Source organism: Pempheris klunzingeri, chromosome 12, assembly GCF_042242105.1.
Source record: "Pempheris klunzingeri isolate RE-2024b chromosome 12, fPemKlu1.hap1, whole genome shotgun sequence".
Taxonomy (NCBI): Eukaryota; Metazoa; Chordata; class Actinopteri; order Acropomatiformes; family Pempheridae; genus Pempheris; species Pempheris klunzingeri.
This window is the reverse complement of record NC_092023.1, coordinates 25,385,910-25,404,925: the sequence shown is the minus strand read 5'-3', so window position 1 is coordinate 25,404,925 and position 19,016 is coordinate 25,385,910. Positions and strand designations below refer to the sequence as shown.

Here is a 19,016-nt window from a genome sequence, read left to right as displayed (position 1 = left end):
GGCTTCAAAGCCTTGCACCCTTTGGATTAAGCAGAGGTGATGCAGGAGCATTGACTGTATAAAACAAGTGGACTGGAAGTTTCCAGGACTGAAAAGTGAAGCCAGTGTGGGAGTGCTTTAAACCTGTGCTCTATTTAATGGCCAGCAGGGTGTGACTGAAGGTCCGAATGGATGGAAGTCTATGAGACCTTAATTATCACTTGATTTATTACCTCAGTGAACATTTTCCTCTTGCGTTTATGGTCTCTTTTGCTATTTTCAAGTCTTAATAAATACAGCATGGTGTTCATTAAGTACATTAAGGTCTCATTTAGAGGAAAATAGATGATAGAGCAGGGTATGCTTTAAGGTGGGACTATGCTGTGACTAACCAATCAGAGGCGGTCTTCTTCATTTCTGGCTCCAAAAAACCAAGATGGCGACGTCCGTAGAGTGAAATTCAAGGCTTCAAGACAACAGTCCACAAACCATTGGGTGGTGTCCAAATGGCTCTGTCAACTTAAATACAGTCTATGTGCAGGAGTTGGTGAAAGCCTTGGGTTTCGCTTTAAGGGGGTCAACATCTTGGATTTTTGGAACCAGAAGTGACATTCATTCCGCAAAGACTCCCTCTGATTGGTTAGTGAGAAGTAGGGTAATTTTTTTATAGACTTCCATTCATTCGGAGTCGCCCCCTGCTGGTCATTAGAAAAAAAGGAGCTTTAAGGCACTTCTGCATTGACTTCACTTTTCATACCTGGAGGGGACGTCCACTTCTCTGATGCAGTCTATGACGGTGCCTGCTCAGGCTGACCAATCAGAGCACACTGGGTTTTAGGGAGGCGGGCCTTAAAGAGACAGAAGCTAAAACAGACTGTTCAGATAGAGACTAAAAAGAGCAGTATACACACTATGACAATAATAATAATAATAATCATAATCATAATAATGTGTTTTTTGAACATTACAGCATGTAAACACATTCTAGAAGTACCATAGAATAAAAGTATGAACCTGAGAATGAGCACAACATTTCTCCTTTAAACTGTGAGTCTTTAATGAAATCACTAAAATAGCAAACTGACTCAAAGCTGCCGAGCCCTTTCTGGGAAAATCAGTCAGTGTTTCCATTCAACAGGAAATCAGATGAATCATAATCAATTCAGCAGTAGAGACTGCCCTTTATAATCGCATTGATTGGTTCCTGTTGTTCTCACTGAACTGACTGCTCTCACACACCTTCAGCCAAGACTATTACGTAGTAAACACAGTTATCTTCATTAAGCCAGACCGTCTTCAGCCTCGTGCTCTGGTATCTTGTCTGGCCTCTTAAGCAGATCTACGGGTTAAGCAGCAGAAAAACCAAACTGGAGGAAAAGTGAGTGAAAGGATCAAAAGATAGAGGAGAGAGTCAGCGGGCATTTCTGTCGCAGCTAAAACCAGCGATAGAGACTGGAATGACTGAACGTACTGTATGTCTCACACATGAACAACCATCTTGGTCATATAGTTTTACCAGTGACAGTGGAAACTCGTATATCCTCTTAGGCAAAGCAAAAAGAGATTAGAAATCACATTTGAATATAAGTAACAGAACAATAATTTCATTCTGTCAGAATGAATTCGATACGCTGAACTTCACACAAGGAAGAAACCCTTTCCTAACATGACACTCTCGGGAGTTTTCACAACATTTTTTACTTTCAATAGAGAAAGGAGGATGTTAGTTTTTCCACAGCTCATTGCCATTTCACTCTTTATTTTATGAATTATTCAGAAAACATTTACTTATTTATTTCTCAGTTTATGTAACTGGGACTGTGTGCATTAATAAACACTGCTGTGAAATGTAACAGCTGAAATGCTGCTTTTGATCTGAAGTCCCTGGACAGACATTATGTAGTCACCCTAAGAGGAGATATACAAGTTTAACAAGTAATTCAAATAGTTTATAAGTCAGCATAAGAAATAGTAATACATGTTAGTAAAGACATCACACAGGACGCCGACATGCTACACTGTTGGGTCCTCATTAAAACATATTTGTGAGAAAAAATCAAATAGGTACGATTATATATTTCCAATGTGTTTGTTTTTCATAAGAATGTATCAAACAGATATTATTATCATTTGAATGTGTCTCATACATGAGGCCGTTCTAAGACAGCATGATATTAAACGTAAAAGTATGTCAAAGTTCATCCTGTGACCCTTCATTCAGGTAGTGAGCACATGGTGAGGCACAGAGTGTCTGCATGAACACAGAGCCAGAGGATCATCACGGCGTCCAGCGGGCCGACGTCACACTGATCTGTGTTGTGACAGGCTGCCGGCGACGGGGTCACCTTCTCACCGTCTATTCCCGTCCTCCTGTTTGCATTTTTTACATGTCTGGTTGTTTGGTTCAGCGTGACGCCCGTCAGTCGTTCAGATGACCAAACGTCCTTAAACGCTGGCCTTCGTCATTTTACTTTATCCAGTCCAGCACTTGTTGCTGCCAAGAAGTGAGCTCAGCTGTACCTGTCTGGCACCTGGCACACACTGTCGTCCTGCCACTTTTTAAGGAGCTAAATCTTTATTGGGTGAGGTGTGTGTGTGTGTGCAAATTGAAGTGTACTTTGCAGTACACTTCAATTTGTTCACATGTGGCCTCTGTATGTCCCTCAGGGGGGAGGGCGCACACTAGGTTTTCATTTTTAATTGTTATTCCCGAAATTTCTACAACCTAGAGAGCACTTTGTTTGAACACTGCTACACAAATACAAGTGTTCTAAATATGAAGTCAGTGACTCCAGCAGAAGAAACACAGCTCTGCTCCGCCCTCTGCTTTGAAGACAGGTTATTAGTTGACCTTTGCTGTTCCTTGACTTTGTCCTAATCCTGTCGTAGATTTGCTGTACTTAGACACCATCATCACCTTGACTGAGAGGGCTACTCATTAGCTTCAGTTCTAAAGTAGTTTGCAACTAACAATTAGATCCACTGATATCTTTAAACCCCACCTAAAGACCTGCCTCTTTTATTGTAGCCTCTTCGTTGCCTGACCACACTCTGGCCTTTTTAAATTACTAATTCATTTATTTGTATTTCCATTGTTTGTGCAATGCTGTTTGCTCCTGGGGGGAGGAGGAGGATGAGGAGGAGGAGGATGAGGAGGAGGATGAGGAGGAGGAGGAGGAGTCTAGAGCTGGCTCCTCTCTCACCTCAGCACAGCTGACTCATCCCAGTGTGAAGTGAATGTCAGACTATACTACAGTGTGTGTGTGTGTGTGTGTGTGTGTGTGTGTGTGTGTGTGTGTGTGTGTGTGTGTGTGTGTGTGTGTGTGTGTGTGTGTGTGTGTGTGTGTGTGTGTGTGTGTGTGTGTGTGTGTGTGTGTGTGTGTGTGTGTGTGTGTGTGTGTGTGTGTGTGTGTGTGTGTGGAGCAGAGAGGATTTGAAGTTATTCAACCGCCTGACAAGCCTGCTTGCTGCTCTAGCATGTATAGGTCTGGCCAGGGTGATGTCAGACCGCAGTTTTTGATCTCGTGCCCTTTTTTGATTATTCACTCAACAACTTTCTGTGTACAACTGAGTGCAGCAGAGATGGTATTAAAATATAGGCTGTTATTCCCGGTGTACCATCCGCTCATTATGACTGTAAGCTTTCTGCCTCACTTCTGACTGTGGCCATGGAGAACAGACATAAAGTATAAACACTTAGTAGTTCAGTTCCAGCATGCTGAACCCTTTCTGATATGGGAGAGGGCTATTTTCATCCCTAAGCTCACACTGGGAGGGGCACATTTAGACACACGTCCCCCTGGTGTGACATTAGGGCAGAATGATACTTGTGAGTGTAAAACTGCCCTTATTAAATAAAAGAAGATTTCTCACCTCCACACAGTGGGCATGCTTGTTACAAAACATTTCAGACGCAGCTCCACCAATCCTGAGGTCCTGACGTGAGGGGGGGGTTCAGACATTGTTAGATGACCATCCAAAAAGCACACCACTGAGGTCTTAGCCATGCATGCAGTGGTGGGGGTGTCCCTTTTTACTTTTGCCCTTTACAGATTCTGTGCAGTTCTGCTCATGATAAGTGTCCCTTACATTATATTATCTGCACTATGCCGATGCAGCAAACTCCACTCATCCTACACCCTTTTTCGGATGCTCTGATTTACCTGAAAATACTGCATGAGCCACGTCTGCTGAAGGGATTATCTCTGATTATACACATACCTGTAGTGCTCTGAGTTGGCGCACACTCATTATCCGGGAAGGGCCTGTCCAGTGAACGCTGGCATCACCGTCGCTCCTCACTTCAGATTTGAGGGGCACGTTGGACATCTGATCAGAGCTCTCTGCTGCCTGATTAGTGCTGGCAGCATCCAATTTAGCTCTTCTCCACTTTCCCTGAAGTCCCTGTTGTCTGTCTGGCTGTCAGCCTGTCTCTCTCTCTCTCTGCTGTTGTACTACGTGTACTGTTCGATTCAAGTTTATTGTTCAAGTTTATCCAGGGAGACCTTGCTCTTCTGCAGCAACACCCTGCCTCAGTTTCTTATAGCTGCAAGCACAGTATCAGCTGAACAGAAAACCAACCACTGTAGGTCTGAAATTCTTTTTTTTGCACAATGCCCAACTGCCCTTCTTTTAAAATGTTGTTTTTAGGAGTTTATCCTTCGATGAATTCTATTTTTTTCTATTTATGAGTATTAACTTCCTTTATATGTTATGCATTCTATTCTGTTTTAATGTTTTTAACCTGTTATATATTCATTTCATGCCTTTTTCATGTGCTGCACATAGAAACACATCATTATGTTGTTGTTGTTACCCTCTATGTAGCTGAGGTCACATGTAATACACCAGATGATGTGAGAGATACTTTTTCAGTTGTTTTGTAGGGACAGTGATCAGATCTTACAACTCTGTGGACACAAACCTGCACCTCTACCCTTTCAGGCACCCACCACCCCGCTTTCTTTCATCTCTGATCCTCCATCCACAGTCGTCTTCACTGTGTGGTTGAGCTCCCTAGATAAACCCTAAGTCTGCATCTATCTTCTTAGACCATCTAATTAGCACTACGTCATAGAAAGAGGAAGTAATCCTGGTCTGGGCCCAGGAATAGAGCCTTGGGAGGGGCCAGGCCACTAGAGAGACACCACACAGCCACCATGCATGTGTCCTGGGGTAATCCCTTCTTAAATAGTCCCTGGGCAGGGAAAGAGGGAGGGAGCTGGGGCTGGGGATGTTACACCGTGGGAGCAGCTCCAGTCAGTGTCCTCTTATCCCTCGGAGACACCACAGCAGCCGGACGAGGAGAGGGATTCCCATACAGAGACTCGTTGGACTGTAGGAGGACGGTGTTTGGAGCAGGATGAACTTTGCTGCCCAGTTATTCTACTCGAGCTACTTAAGCGAGCGACTTGAGCGTTTGTACTCACCCAGGCTTGCACTTAAAGACAGCGAGGAGAATGACCCCTTCTGGCAGAGGTGGGAAATTACGACATGTAGCAGCCTGGATGCTCCCGACCTCTCCCCTAGCCAGCCCAAACCCGTAGAGGCAGACTCCCCCCCTGCCCAGAGTTCGGAGATAGCTCCTACCCCCCTAGCCGCAGTGCCTCTTTCTTCAGGTACTTCCAGTCCTCCTCCTCCTCCACTTTCTCTGCAGCCTACCCTTGCAAACACACCCTCAGATCTCCAATACCATCCTCTGTCACCTCCTCCTCTCCTTATTCACAAAAGGAAATCAACACAACCACCAACTCGTCTTCCAAATCCGCCTTTGACTGCTGAAATCCCCAAATCAAGGCGTTACGAGCTCCCTTCCGACAAACATCTTTCTCCTCAGAGGGTTCTCCCTAAACCTTCCCCTGATCCATCCAGGACCCCCGCAGAAGTGGCGTCCTCCTCTTCCATCTTCCCATCTTCTTCTTCCACTTCCTCCTCCTCACCTCCTTGTAGAGGAGAGCTGCTCCCAACCTTGCAGGTCCTGGTAGACTTCCTCCTTCGCTTGGTTCTCTACCTAATTCTCCACTTTGTCCTCAGGTAATTCTCTCAGATTTAGAGAAAGACAATCAAAGAGTGGCTTTGGATCAAAGCATGTTTCCCTCTACTGCAAAACTGTGGCGTATATGTGTGCGATATACATAAACAGCATCAAAAAAGGGTTCAGAGTACTTTCTCCTCTGTGTTTGTCTAAGCAAGCATGGAAGAGCATGATCATCAGCACTTATCAGAACAATTCAGGGCAGACATGACAGACAAACTAAACTTTCCAGTACTTTGGTGTGAGTGCTCACACCTCCTTGTGCTACTTGTGATACCTAAGCTGGCTAAAACCAACCGGACAAGGAATGCAAGAAAGTTGCAGAAACTGGGCCTTAATAGCACTTATGGTGCAACATCAACAATCAGGGTCATGCAGTGCTAAGAGACATTTTCTTTTCCCAAATGAACATTGTTCCTGTTGGTAAAGGAGATGGTGCAGCAGCCAGGTAGGGCATCTAGTCTTTAAAAGGATATTTAAGAAGCTGAGAGAGCCTGGTGGGCTGGAATGTCTCTCTCTCTTTTTGCTTTGTCCTCACTTTTCTTTTCTTCACCTATTTTAACCACCTCAGCTCATCTCCTCTTCTGAAGAGGCTTCTGGAGGCTCGATATCGGCTGCAGTGTTGCTCTACCCCCTCGTTTGATGTTGTTGTTTTATGAACTCTGCTTCTGAACCAAAGCACCCTGATTACAGGCGCAGCCAGACTTTTTCCATTCACAGTCATGGTTACGGGCACATTGTGTGTATGTATAAAGGACTGAAAGTGACTGACAGGTGGGGCAGAGGACACTGATGGAGCCCGGGGATGAGGGGAAAGGTCACAGTATTGTTTATGGCCGATCACTCAGATATAGATAGAGAAGCACGTTCTCTGCAGAATGCTGACAGATTCAGATGGTTGTTTTGGAGAACTGCTCCACCTGGTGGCCTTTTCATGTTTCAGCGTACCAAAAGCTCACTGAAGCACCTTCACCACTGCATTATTTTTTATTTGAGTTACTTGCATTACACAGCTCTATCTACACTATTGTCACGCAACAAACCCCATCTATCTAATGCTAATTCTTTTGCTTATACCGTAGATCTGATTGCCGTGGCTCCTCTGCACAGCCTTATTCAAACTTTCACACTTGGCTATTAACCATTTGTGATCTGCTTTAGTGACTAAGTGACAGGGTTAATCTCCAAATGGTGTAATCCTATTATTATGGTTATACTATGTAAAGGCTCTCCTGTGGTCACAGAAACTCTCCACAATGGAGCCTGATGTTTAATCCAATTTTTGTGCAATGTCATTTCAGAAATAGAAGTAGAGTCGGTAGATTTAAGAAGAAATTGAACTATTTGAATTAATGTTACGGTGTGATTACATGCAATGCCACGTTACTGAGCTGTTATAAATCAATGTGTCCTGCCTTTGGAACTAAATTGCCATGTTAATCGTTCGTATGCCTCCCAAAAAAAGAGGAATTGTATGACCCAATGAATCATAAATTGACTTGTAGATGTAATCTGTCACAATGACTGGAAACTGGGTTGACATGAAAGGTGAATTAATTAATCTTAGACTGAGGGACTGGAGGTCTGTGTGTGTGTGTGTGTGTGTGTGTGTGTGTGTACAGTTCATTTCAGAGTTGAGTTGTGTTCAATTTCATTTTAATCAATTCAAGATTGTAAAAATGCCACTTCCACCCAGGCTCAGGAGTTAATAGGACAGGTGGCTCTGCCAGGAATGTCTGAATTGCAGTTTCAGTGGAAAATCAGATTTTTGTGAATGACGGTTTTGTGTGTTGGGCTCTAACACTGTATACTGACGTCACCAGGTGCCATCATCATGATGTCTATGAGTGGCTGGAGGCCATATAGACATCACTACTTTCTATTCTGACCCATATTTGATTTAGACTCTCATTTTAAAGCTGACATAGATGTTGAATCATTTATTTCACATTTTGATTTTCCCTCTGCCCTTTTACTACACTTTTACTCACCAAATTTCTCAGAGTGAGAATGAAATTACTGGAAGTTTAATCTCCTAATGAGGGGTTTGTGCTAATCTGTTGTGTAATTGTCTATGCTTTTATACAGTTAAAAAAAAAAAAGCCCCTAAAAGCACCATAAAGAACATTAAAGATTTTTCATAGATATTGCGATAATGTCATTATCATAAATTCTTTTGGTGGTGATAATCGTGTAGTTCAGATATTATGATATTATGACAGCCCTGTTTTGATTTCTGTAAACATAAGCAGTGAAAATGAATCAAGAATCTCAGCTTCTTGGTTAAAAATTCAGCATCTGTGCCCCAAAAGGTCCAGCAGAGTTCTAGCAAACACAAGAAAAATATGTGAAACAAAATTATTTGGTTTGCTTTGGTTTCCCAGTAATGCAGCAATAAATGGGTTAAAACATGCAAATACAGTATTTTAATCCTTTAAGGATCCTGTGGGGTTTCCAGTTCAGGAGGTCTAGTATGTAAAAATGTTTGGATTCAAGCCAGAAGTGACTCAAGTTACCTCCTACATGGTCTACTTTGTGTTCACAAGGGCAAAGGTCAGTTTTTCCTGATTTGAGAATCTAGCTTGACATCTGCCTTGTGTCTTCTTTCCCAGAGAGGAGTTGCATCTGGGCCCCCGTCAGCCTGGGGTGTCTTACAAATGCGGCCCCATCAGTAACGGCACTGCGGGCCGCAGACCCACCCTCATCGAACCGGAGCGGCTGAAGGACTTTGGTGAGGAGGAGCTTGTCAATGGGGACGTGAGGATCTATGACACCAAGGTGGTGGGGAGTCCTGAGATCATGCTCATGGATCCCCCCAAAACCAGACGCGTCAGCGAGTTCAGGGCCGTCCCCAGACCTGTATTCCAGTACCTCCGCTTTGAAGACATTAGCGCCGCGGCCTTCAGGATCCAGACAGGGATACAGAAGACGCCCTGCACGGTACGCCAGCACAGCATGATGTGATGTGGTGGGAAAGGAAGCGGTGGGTGACCTCTGACCGCCGTTAAACATCTTCATCACTGGACTACACCAGTGAGCTGCTTGGATTTTAACAAGCATTCAAATATCTAAATCAGTTTGTTATAGGCATCATACACACACATTTATTAGAAATATCTGAAAAGATGGTCATGAGTCAACACCAAACGTCTCAGCACTATCTGAGGCGTTTGGTTGTTGTTGTTGACTCGTGACCATCTTTTCATATTGGAAAAGAGGCTGACCATCGATCATCACAGAAGTTTCATCCAAAGTTGTTTTTTTTTTTAAGGCCAAAGTTTCAAAGTTTAACACACGTGACAGAGCTTTGATATACAGACAGCACCAGGTGGTAATCTACAATCAGTGATAGACAAGCCAAGAGGTACACCTGAGATAATCACAAATCACTACTGAACATCAGAAATAATACAGAACATGAAATAAAAGAGACATCAAATGGAAAGTTGCACCTCCAAAAATGGTCCAAAGTCTCATCTAAACAATCTGAAACTGTAGGCTTCAAGGACGAGACCGATGAGGCTAAATTCATTTCATGCATTATAAGACATAGCCGATCAGTGGCCACTTTATTAGGTACACCTGTGTGATCTAATGCAGCAACAGCTCAGCCATATTCTGCTTTTACAACGTTTATAATGTTCAGCTTTGTTAAGCTTTCCAAAGCCCATTAATCCAACTGCATGTTGATGCCTGAGGTCATAGCTAGTTAGTAAGAGTCGGACTGAACTGCATTATATTAAGGAGTTTTTTGCCCCCCCTATTTACATACATGAGGACGGCAGAATATCAGACACACCACTCAGTATAATTCAGTCCAGTACGTCACATCTGCAAACTACAGCCTCAACAACAAACATGTAGTTGAAACAGTAGCTGTGTGACAGTGTCAGTCAAAACTGAACATTATTTTCTTTATCTTATTTAATGGCTGAGCTGATGTTTTAGTACCTAAAAAAGGCAACACTGAGTTAATACTTGTGCATCCTCACTGAACAATTTAATAAATATAAGTACATAAATAAACTACAGCCATCATTGTAATGATGACTTCATAAAGAGGAAATCAATGACATAAAATCAGATAATCTAAATATAAACCATGTCTGCTTTATTCTTGCTGTTCCTTGTAATTATTCTTCTTCATGCTGTAATTATTCAAGTGTCCTCAATTATAGAAGCTGTGTACGCTGAGAGGCATTAATAATTTCTACAGAAAGTAATGACTGGTGAATAAAGTCGGTTTCCCAGATCATCTGCGATAATAGTTTTTGTCCCGCTGTGTAGTAAAGTTCCTTAGTAAGGTTAAAGTTAAACAGCTGCTCCGTCTCTGTGTGCAGTACTCCAGACTGTCCAAACAGTACGGGATGGAGATCTACCTGAAGAAGGAGCACCTGCACTACACAGGCTCTGTGAAGGAGAGAGGAGTCCTGTACCTGCTGACCTCCCTCACACAGGTGAGACGGGTGACGGGTGGGGGTGGGGGTCACCTTGGTTCAGTGTATCATAGTGGAAGTTGGGGCACTTGTATGGTAATTTAATATCTATTGTGGATTACTCACAAGTCATTTAAAGGAATACGCTTATTCAGTTTCTGCGTTCTGAGTAGCATGAGAAGACTGAGACCTCTGTCATGTCTGTTCATTAAATATAAAGTTAGCTTAGCATAGCAGGAAGACAGGAAACAATGGGGAACAGCTAGCCTGGCTCTGTCTGAAGATACCAAACCCACCTGACCAGTATCTCTAAAGATCGCCAATGAGCACCTGATATTGATGTGAAAATGTCAACTGTTTGCTGTGTATATATGAACATAATATATGAACATAAGAATGTGTTTATGTCCCCACCAGGACCAGCAGAGGAAGGGTGTGATCGTGGCCACCGACTGTAACTTCTCCATGGCCGTGGCTCACCACGCAGTGGAGCTGAAGATCCCGGTGTTTGTCATCATGCCGTCCTGCTGCTCCTCGCCTCGCCTCAGGATCTACAGGGACTACGGCGCTATGGTCATCTCCTACGGCAGCACCGGCCATGACTCCCAGAACCACGCCCGTCATCTGGCCACGGAGAATGGATACCTCTACCTGGAAGAGTCAGTCCCACTGACGCCCACTTAACAGCTCAACTTGCTCAGACACACAACAAAATATATCATTTTTTAAAAAAAGAGGAAGTTCATTCCTAGCTGGTTGGTTTATTTTGATTTGACAGACGGACTGACAGTCAGAGCGGGAACTCCAGGGACACTTACAGTGTTAGAGAAAACTTTACTGTGAGACCGACACACTGACCACAACCTGAAACACATTGTTCACACAGGCTTTAGACCACAGACTGTATATTAACTGACTGTATACAAAGAGGCTACACAGTGGTGATCAGTACCAAGGTCTCTCCCACACACCTTTCCTAACCCCATCAAGGAACAGCTCATTTTGTCGGTATGAAAAAGACAATCACGTTAAGGAAAAGGTCTCTGTTTTCCCACTCTACGTACAATACCCGAAAGTAAGTGATGTTCATTTCACAAAGACAGTTTCTGATTGGTTAGGTTTAGGCATCTGATCTGTGGTTCCCTAAACCTAACCCCCCTCAACCCTTGCAACCAGCCGCAGGTTTAAGGCACTGCAGCACTGGCTTCACTTTTTACACCCAGGGAGCCACGTCCACTTCTTTTACACAGTCTATGACTATCACTGCGGTCGGTGCTGCACCACAGTGACACAAAAGCTCACTTGGAGAAGAGTCATAAAGTCAGCAACACGGCAGTGTTTACCTAAAGCTTGCTGACATTAGCCTCCGTACGCTACTAAGTAAACAGTAAAACCCCTGGATGGCTGCACTGAGCGATTTTTCTTCTGATCGAACAAGAAGAATGTGTTATTTATTCTCACAGATGTTTCACTTCAGATCTCTGATGATTTAAACAGCGCTCACACTTTAGAGCCAGATCATGCAAATACAGTCATAGCACACAATAATCCTCAGTGGTTGTGTGACACTATTTATACTTTGGGATACTGCAATATAAGTTGGTCATGAACTGAAATCATATTTCTTCCACAATGTCCCATTGCGCATAACAAAGAGGTCTGCTGCTTGATGTTCTCTCTCTCTGTTTTCTGATGTCCAGAGATGAAAGTGCAGCGTACCTGGCAGGACTGGGCACTGTGGGCATGGAGATCTATGAGCAAGTGTCCAAACTGGATGCAGTGATTGTCCCTGCAGCCGGACAGTACGGTCTACTGGCTGGGACAGCTGCAGCCATGAAACACCTCAACTCGAAAATTCTTGTCATAGTAAGTAGATGCTCAGAGATTAGATTGCTACCACTGTAAGACTACTCTTATAAAGGACTTATAAAAGGTTTAGAGTCAGTTAACACTTCAGTACACACTATCAATCGTTAATTAGCTGCAACAGAAGGGACAATGGGCTATTGCTGAATAGTGAGCCCTTATTTATCTGTGATGTTAAGCCACAGATATCAGTGGTTATTTAGCTAACTTTGTGCTCCCCATCAGTGAGGATTTGTACCTGTCAGCTTCATCAGATATTTGAGAACAGATTACTGGCATTCAACCACCTTCAGCACATCATAAAGGAGACCTATTGTGCTCATTTTCAGGTTCATACTTCTATAATGCTTCCTTTTAGCTCCTGTCTCTTTAAGGCCCTCCACCCCCACCCAGTCAGAGCCCAGTCTGCTCTGATTGGTTAGCTCTCAAGTCTGTGTAGGCACCGTCAGTAGCCAAACAATAGCCAAACAACACAAAACACAGCAAATCTTGCATCTTTGAAGTATTTAGTCAGGACACCGACAGCTGGTATCGATCCATCCTTGAGTTCGTACCATTAGCAGCCCTTTTTAGGAAAGCAGCCCCCAGTAAAATAACATTGCACACGCGCACAGTAGTCTTGTTTTGCAGTTGCTGTGAGGACATTTCTGTAACAAGTCCATCCAAAATGAAGTAAATCCTCTGATATTCACCAGGAGGACATCAAGACAGTTGTTGGGTTTTTACAGCCAACAGCAGAACAACCAGCTAGCTTTGCTTGTAGCTTCCACAAATTATTACCAGAGCTAGTTAAGCTAAGAGATAAGAAAATGGCAGACGGCGACACGGCTTCAGGTTTTCATAGTGCAGGACCGTCAACCTGGTGAAGGGCTGAGGGAGGTCACATGATCAACCTGTCCATGCAGTCCACCGCATGTGATGTCACAAGAGGAGCCAAATCTTATCGGTGCATTTTCACACACATTTAGTGAATGATGAGGGAGGACGGTCTGTTCTCAGAGTTTCTCTGAGGGTTTTTTCTAGACACATTGGGGACACGTTTATGTTGAAAAAAATTAATAATAATTAAAAAATTAAAGTGCATTTTGCAAAAATATGTCACCTTTAAATAGCTTAATTTAGTATATCACATTATGGCATATCAGATGTGATGGTGATGTGTTCTACACCTCACTATACCGCTCTCTTTTGTTATGTCTCGTTATGTTAGTGTCTCATTAGTAAGATTAATGAGTAATATGCAGTAACTGCATCTTGCCAAATAGTGAGCTTGCATTAATGTGTGATGTATTCATTAATTGAAGTATTTACAACCTCCCATTTATAAATGCCTCATAAGAGTAATAATACTGTATGTAAACTGGTTCTATTAGATTTTAGTCATTCACAGGAGCATCATTTATAAAGACCTGAATATCACTGTCAGCATCACTATAATGTAGCACACGAGTTGATTGGTGTTGTTAGTGCAGATTCTTAAAATGAGGTCACATTTCCCAGAAACCCTCACTTCTTATTACAAAGATGAGGTTGAGTCTCTCCTCCTACATCTCCCCAGTGTTGATCCAAGTCTGTTTTTCATTCTGCTTGGATTTCCTTAACAAGATGAATGTATTTGAAGTGTTTTCCCTTGTCCCACTATCTGCCCACAGCTCAAACCCTGACAGCTTGAGCTCTGTTTACATTTCAGGAACTGAACAGCCCTGTGCTTCTATTTCCAGTCACAAAGAAATATCCCTGTTCATGATGAAGCGATCAATCAAATTTACTGCCAAGTTTGACCCAGTGGTGATCATAACAAAATGCAGCATAGAGGCTGATTCATGCTGCCAATCTTTCTATTAGATTGCCCTGTTTTCTTCACAGTAATAATAGAAATGTTCCACAGTTTAATAATATTGGTACTGAAGATGTAGCCCATGTGATTACAGTGGGGGAGATGCTGTAAGAGTAATTTTATTTTGAAATCCAGTCAGTAGAAAATGAAGAATACTTTAACTTTCTTTAACAGGGAATTGAACCAGAAGGTTTTCCTCTGCTGCTACAATCTCTGAAAACTGACGGTCCAGTCAAAGCCATGCGCAGCAACCCCAATAAGAAACTCTATGGAGGTAAAGTTATTAGTCTGCTACGGTGAATAAACCTCATCATTATCTGCACATTCTTCTGTTCAAGAGGAAGCTCATGTGTCTTTTAATCCCCCTCCAGCATTATAACTGAACATATGTCGATCTTCTGCCTGCTCTCAGATCTTATGGAGCGTTCGCTGGGTGTTAACACCTTCCAGCTGGCAAAGAAACTTGTAGATAAAGTCATCACTGTGAGGTAATGCATTCCCACAGCACAAGTCCACCTTCAAACTTCACCTGAATGGTTTTATTCAGAAATTAGAAACGTCCATTGTGTGAAGAAATAAGGCTGATGTGTTAAAATTCAGACTGTTGATTAATTTGGACTAACTTCTCTCATATCAAACCTATTTATAAATAGTAATGAACTGTAGAAGTCCTCTACTGATTGTGGATTTGTCACTTTTGTGTCTCTGCCTGTGTCTCCACTCCAGCGAAGAGGACTCTCTGGTGGCCATGCTGCGGTATCAGGAGTTTGAACGTTCCACTGTGGACACAGAGGGCGCCATGGGACTGGCCGCCATCTTGGCCGGACACTTACCAGAACTGAAAGGCAAAAGGTGTGTCAGACTTGTTAATATAATGGAAATCTGCAGGGATGACTGATTTTTGCTAACAAGATGCTAAAGCTAACGGCTAAAGACAAATATATCACAGTCGCATGACTTCAGCATCACCACTACTAACCTACAGTACAATTTGAAAACACTATGATGGAAAATAAAAACCCTATAAATTTAGTATCTACGGTTTGTAAAGTTTGAGGTTGAATAGTTTGCAAGAGCACAAAACTGTAAAGGTCTATACATACTCCACAAGAAGAAGTTTTCTCTAGGTGGCGAGAACAAGAACAAAGTTTGTTCTGGCCAGGACATTTCATACTTCACGAGAAACTCAAGTGCAGAACTCCTGTGAAGTCCTCATAGGGCCCTCCCACTGCAGCACATGTCACATTTCCGCTTTTCCACATTAACCACGCCCACTTCAAGTTTCTGACCAATCACACACTAGTTCTCAGACACCACACGAGAAAAAAGTTCTGCCCAGATGATGTGTCAAGAACAAGCTGCAAGAACTCCCAAACCAGGGAGTTTCCCGCAGCCCTGGGTGAGAGAACAAATCTCTCTGTTGTTTGGCGCCTCTGACAAACTCTGTAGTCTCATTTAGCCACTTGCTAGCCACTGTCTTTTTTAAGACATGTAAAAAACTCAAAATTCATGAGTGGGGTGTTTTTTCTGAGATATTTTATGTCCTGGAACAACAAGTGAAAATCTCCTCAGCTTGTTTTAACCACATACCTTATTTCGGGCATGCAACCAAAGACCCATTGAAAAAGCCCACTGAGCCTGAGATGCAGGTACCACATGTGCATAAATGCTAATTCATTTGTGAGTATAAGGACTCATTCCTGCAGTGCTCAGTCAGAACAGATGGACATGCTACAGTTAAAGCGCCCCCCCCTCATGTATATAGAAGAACCAGAAAGTTTCCTTGTGTGCATGAGGCCTAGTGTTTTTTTTTAAACACCATCAAAACCCTTTATATCATGTTAGGTGTTAGTCATAACTGTGACGACTGAGGGCATTTTTCTTCAGGCCTAAAGAGCTGACATTTTGGCAATAAAGCGACATCAGCAGAGCTAAGCCGTTTGGCTACAGATGAAACAAGGCTCCCTCTGTGTGTGTGTGTGTGTGTGTGTGTGTGTGTTGCAGGGTGGCTGTGGTGGTGAGCAGTGCTAACATGGAGCTGGAGCTGGTGAGGCAGTGCATGGACCGAGCCCTGGTGCTGGACGATCGGGTCAGTAAGTTCTCCGTGCAGCTGGGAGAGTGGCCAGGAGACATGGCTAAGCTGCTGGACACCCTGTCCAGAGAGGACGTCAGGTAGGGTCCAACACCCATCCAGTTAAAGATCTGCAACTCGGTAGTTGCGTGCTGAGGTCCGACATGTTTTAATACCCTTTGATGCCACCTTTTCATTCCTTGTGCTTTCTGTCTTTCTCCTCCTAGGCTGCTGGACGTCTGCCATCGGAGACAAGGCGACAAGTCAGACCTCTTCAAGGCAAAGGTAGGCAACTAATCTCTGCTCCCTCGCCTCATTCTCTGTCCTCCTCCTCTTCAATTCGCTCATCTGCTTTTCCTTCTTCACCATCGCACGTCTGGCTGTGGGTTGGCAGGGCAACAATCTATCTATAAGAGGGCCAAACAAATACAAATCAAGTAAAATAAAGATATATTTCTGCTGCATTATGTGAGGAACAACCTGTGCTGCCACTACAAGAAATATAGGTACCACTCTGTAACAAGGGACCCGTCATAAAGTTGTAACTGATGATTTTATTGATCATTTTAAGATAATTTACTAATGCTTCACAGATCAGTTGTAATCCATTAAACCGTTTTTTTACTAGGATAAGTTATAGAAAATCTCTGCCTGTGTGGACCAGGGTCAGGACCAAAGTCAGCTTATCAACAACTTATTTACAACTGCAGATTTGATTGTTCAAAACCCTACAATAATGACTTAGTGACATTATGCGTCCTCTCATTCTTCCTGTAACAAATAAAACATTAAATTCATACGGAAAAAAATGAGCCCTCATTCAATTCAATACACTCTGAGGTTTTACTGCTACAGCCCTGTTTGGTCGGTCGGGTGTGACCAGCAGCTTATGGTGGCTAATGGCAACCTATAGATACAGTATTGTCTTGATGCAGTTTTGCTGTGTTCCTGACATTACTGGGTCAGTTTGCTGACTCCGCTGCTGTTTGTTGTCAGAGAGCTAACAGCGTGTGTGTGTGTGTGTGTGTGTGTGTGTGTTGACAGGTGGAGTGTGTGGTGGAAACCAGGGATAGGACACAGAGCACTCAGCTGCGCAAGACGCTGAGTGAGCGCTACCCGTCTGTATGCTGGCTGGACCGGTGATCACAACATGAACACAAACTATATTTATGATAGAAAACTACAAAAAAAAACCCAAGAGGAAACAACATATTCATAAAAGGCGAGAGGACACGTCCTGTAACACACACTACTGATGATATATGAACTCTGTTATAGGAATCTCAATAAGACAGTGGCTGTTAAGCAAACCTAAGTGTATACAGAAAAGCCTTGAGATTATAGAGCAAATGCTACTCATATTACTTCTATTACTTATGCTGCTATCGTTCTTTAATCACGGCACCCTGTAATTACAGAGAAGTGGTTAGGCTGCGGTCAGAAGATGAAAACAGTTATTCTAGTTTAATCACACAGTATGACTCATTCACTGTAGAGGCAGACTGACTCCTCTAGTAGCTTCTCTGTAGAGCCAGTACATACCACACACCTCCCTAAACTACCAGCAGAAGAGAGAGATTTTTCAATCCATATTGTTTTTAAACTGTTGTACATATTTCTGTGTTTATACTCTCCGAGATGGTAGAGTCAATCCAAGTAAGTGTTCTCCAAATAAAAGATCATATGACCCATCATATGTCACGGCGGTTTTGTGATGTTTGGGAGGAAAGTAGAGGAATATTTTCCTTCAGTTGTTTTTCTTGGTGGTTGGTGGAGTTTCTAAAAGAGTAAAAGTGAGGCAGGATGTGAAAAGTACGTTGCCTCTGTGTTATCCATCCCTGATTAATGGCTGGAGACAGCTCTGTCGGAGACGGGGCTGTTTAAGACGGGCTAATGCTCTTATGTTCGTAAGCAGAGGACATCGTGACCCCGTGCTACTGTTTCAGCCTCATTCAGGACGCCGTCACACTGTTTACCTGTGCGACGCTGACACCTCCCTCCGCAAGAGGAGTGTGATTAAAGAACATCAACACATGAGGTTTATCACGCCAAGAGGGAATAAAATGATGTGGCGAGACATTACAAAAACATGCTTTTCTGTGCTACTTTGCTTCTTCTTTCAGACAAGTGGAAAGAAAATGTCCAAAATCTACACTTAGGTGTTTATTTTACTACACTTTATGCATTTTGGCCTGTGGATTCTTCCTGAATTCACATCTTTAAAGGCTGTTTTCGGTTTTTCTGATACTCTGAGCCAGAAGTGATTTTTATGGCTGTTGACGGTAGTTTCTAATTTATGAAGTGATAATAAAAAGATCCACTGTGAAAATCTTTGGCTCTAACATGCCACCAAAATGAACAAGAGTTTTGAGCTTGGCTTTATTCGCCGTTCAACTTTCTGTTCTGGAAGTGTAGGCACGTTATTCTGACCATATTCTCCTGCGGTTTCTCCTTAAGGTTTCCTGCACTGGTTAAAGTCGCTATAATCAATATTTTTTATATATGGATCAAATGACTGTGTAAGCTGAGAGCAGTTGCCAGTAGCGATGAAGCCACAAAGAACTATCAGCTGTGCAGCTCCCCCTCAGCCCTGTGGACAGTTTTAATGAATTGTTTTGGTTCTTTGCCCGCATTAGTCACCCCTCCTCATCAGTGGTGCTTACAGCAGTTGGCAGGCAGCTTTTTTTTCCAGCAAAAGAAGTTTGGAGAAACCCTCTGTTCACTACCTGCCCAGCAGCAGGCAACACGTACAGTTGGAGACTAGCTGGTGAACATATAACAGCTTGGTGGAGA

The 19,016-nt window shown here is 43.1% G+C and overlaps 1 protein-coding gene across 1 annotated transcript; it reads left to right on the top strand.

Annotated features, from left to right (window-relative positions):
* Positions 1-5,341: 5,341 nt before the first annotated feature.
* LOC139210973 (L-threonine ammonia-lyase-like) lies at positions 5,342-17,372 on the top strand. Its single transcript, XM_070841202.1, has 11 exons — positions 5,342-5,457; positions 8,626-8,953; positions 10,354-10,470; positions 10,867-11,108; positions 12,150-12,315; positions 14,327-14,426; positions 14,565-14,640; positions 14,879-15,004; positions 16,157-16,324; positions 16,451-16,508; positions 17,268-17,372. The coding sequence occupies exons 1-11, from the start codon at positions 5,342-5,344 to the stop codon at positions 17,364-17,366; spliced, it is 1,596 nt and encodes a 531-aa protein (XP_070697303.1). The 3' UTR covers positions 17,367-17,372.
* The last annotated feature ends 1,644 nt before the right edge of the window (positions 17,373-19,016 follow it).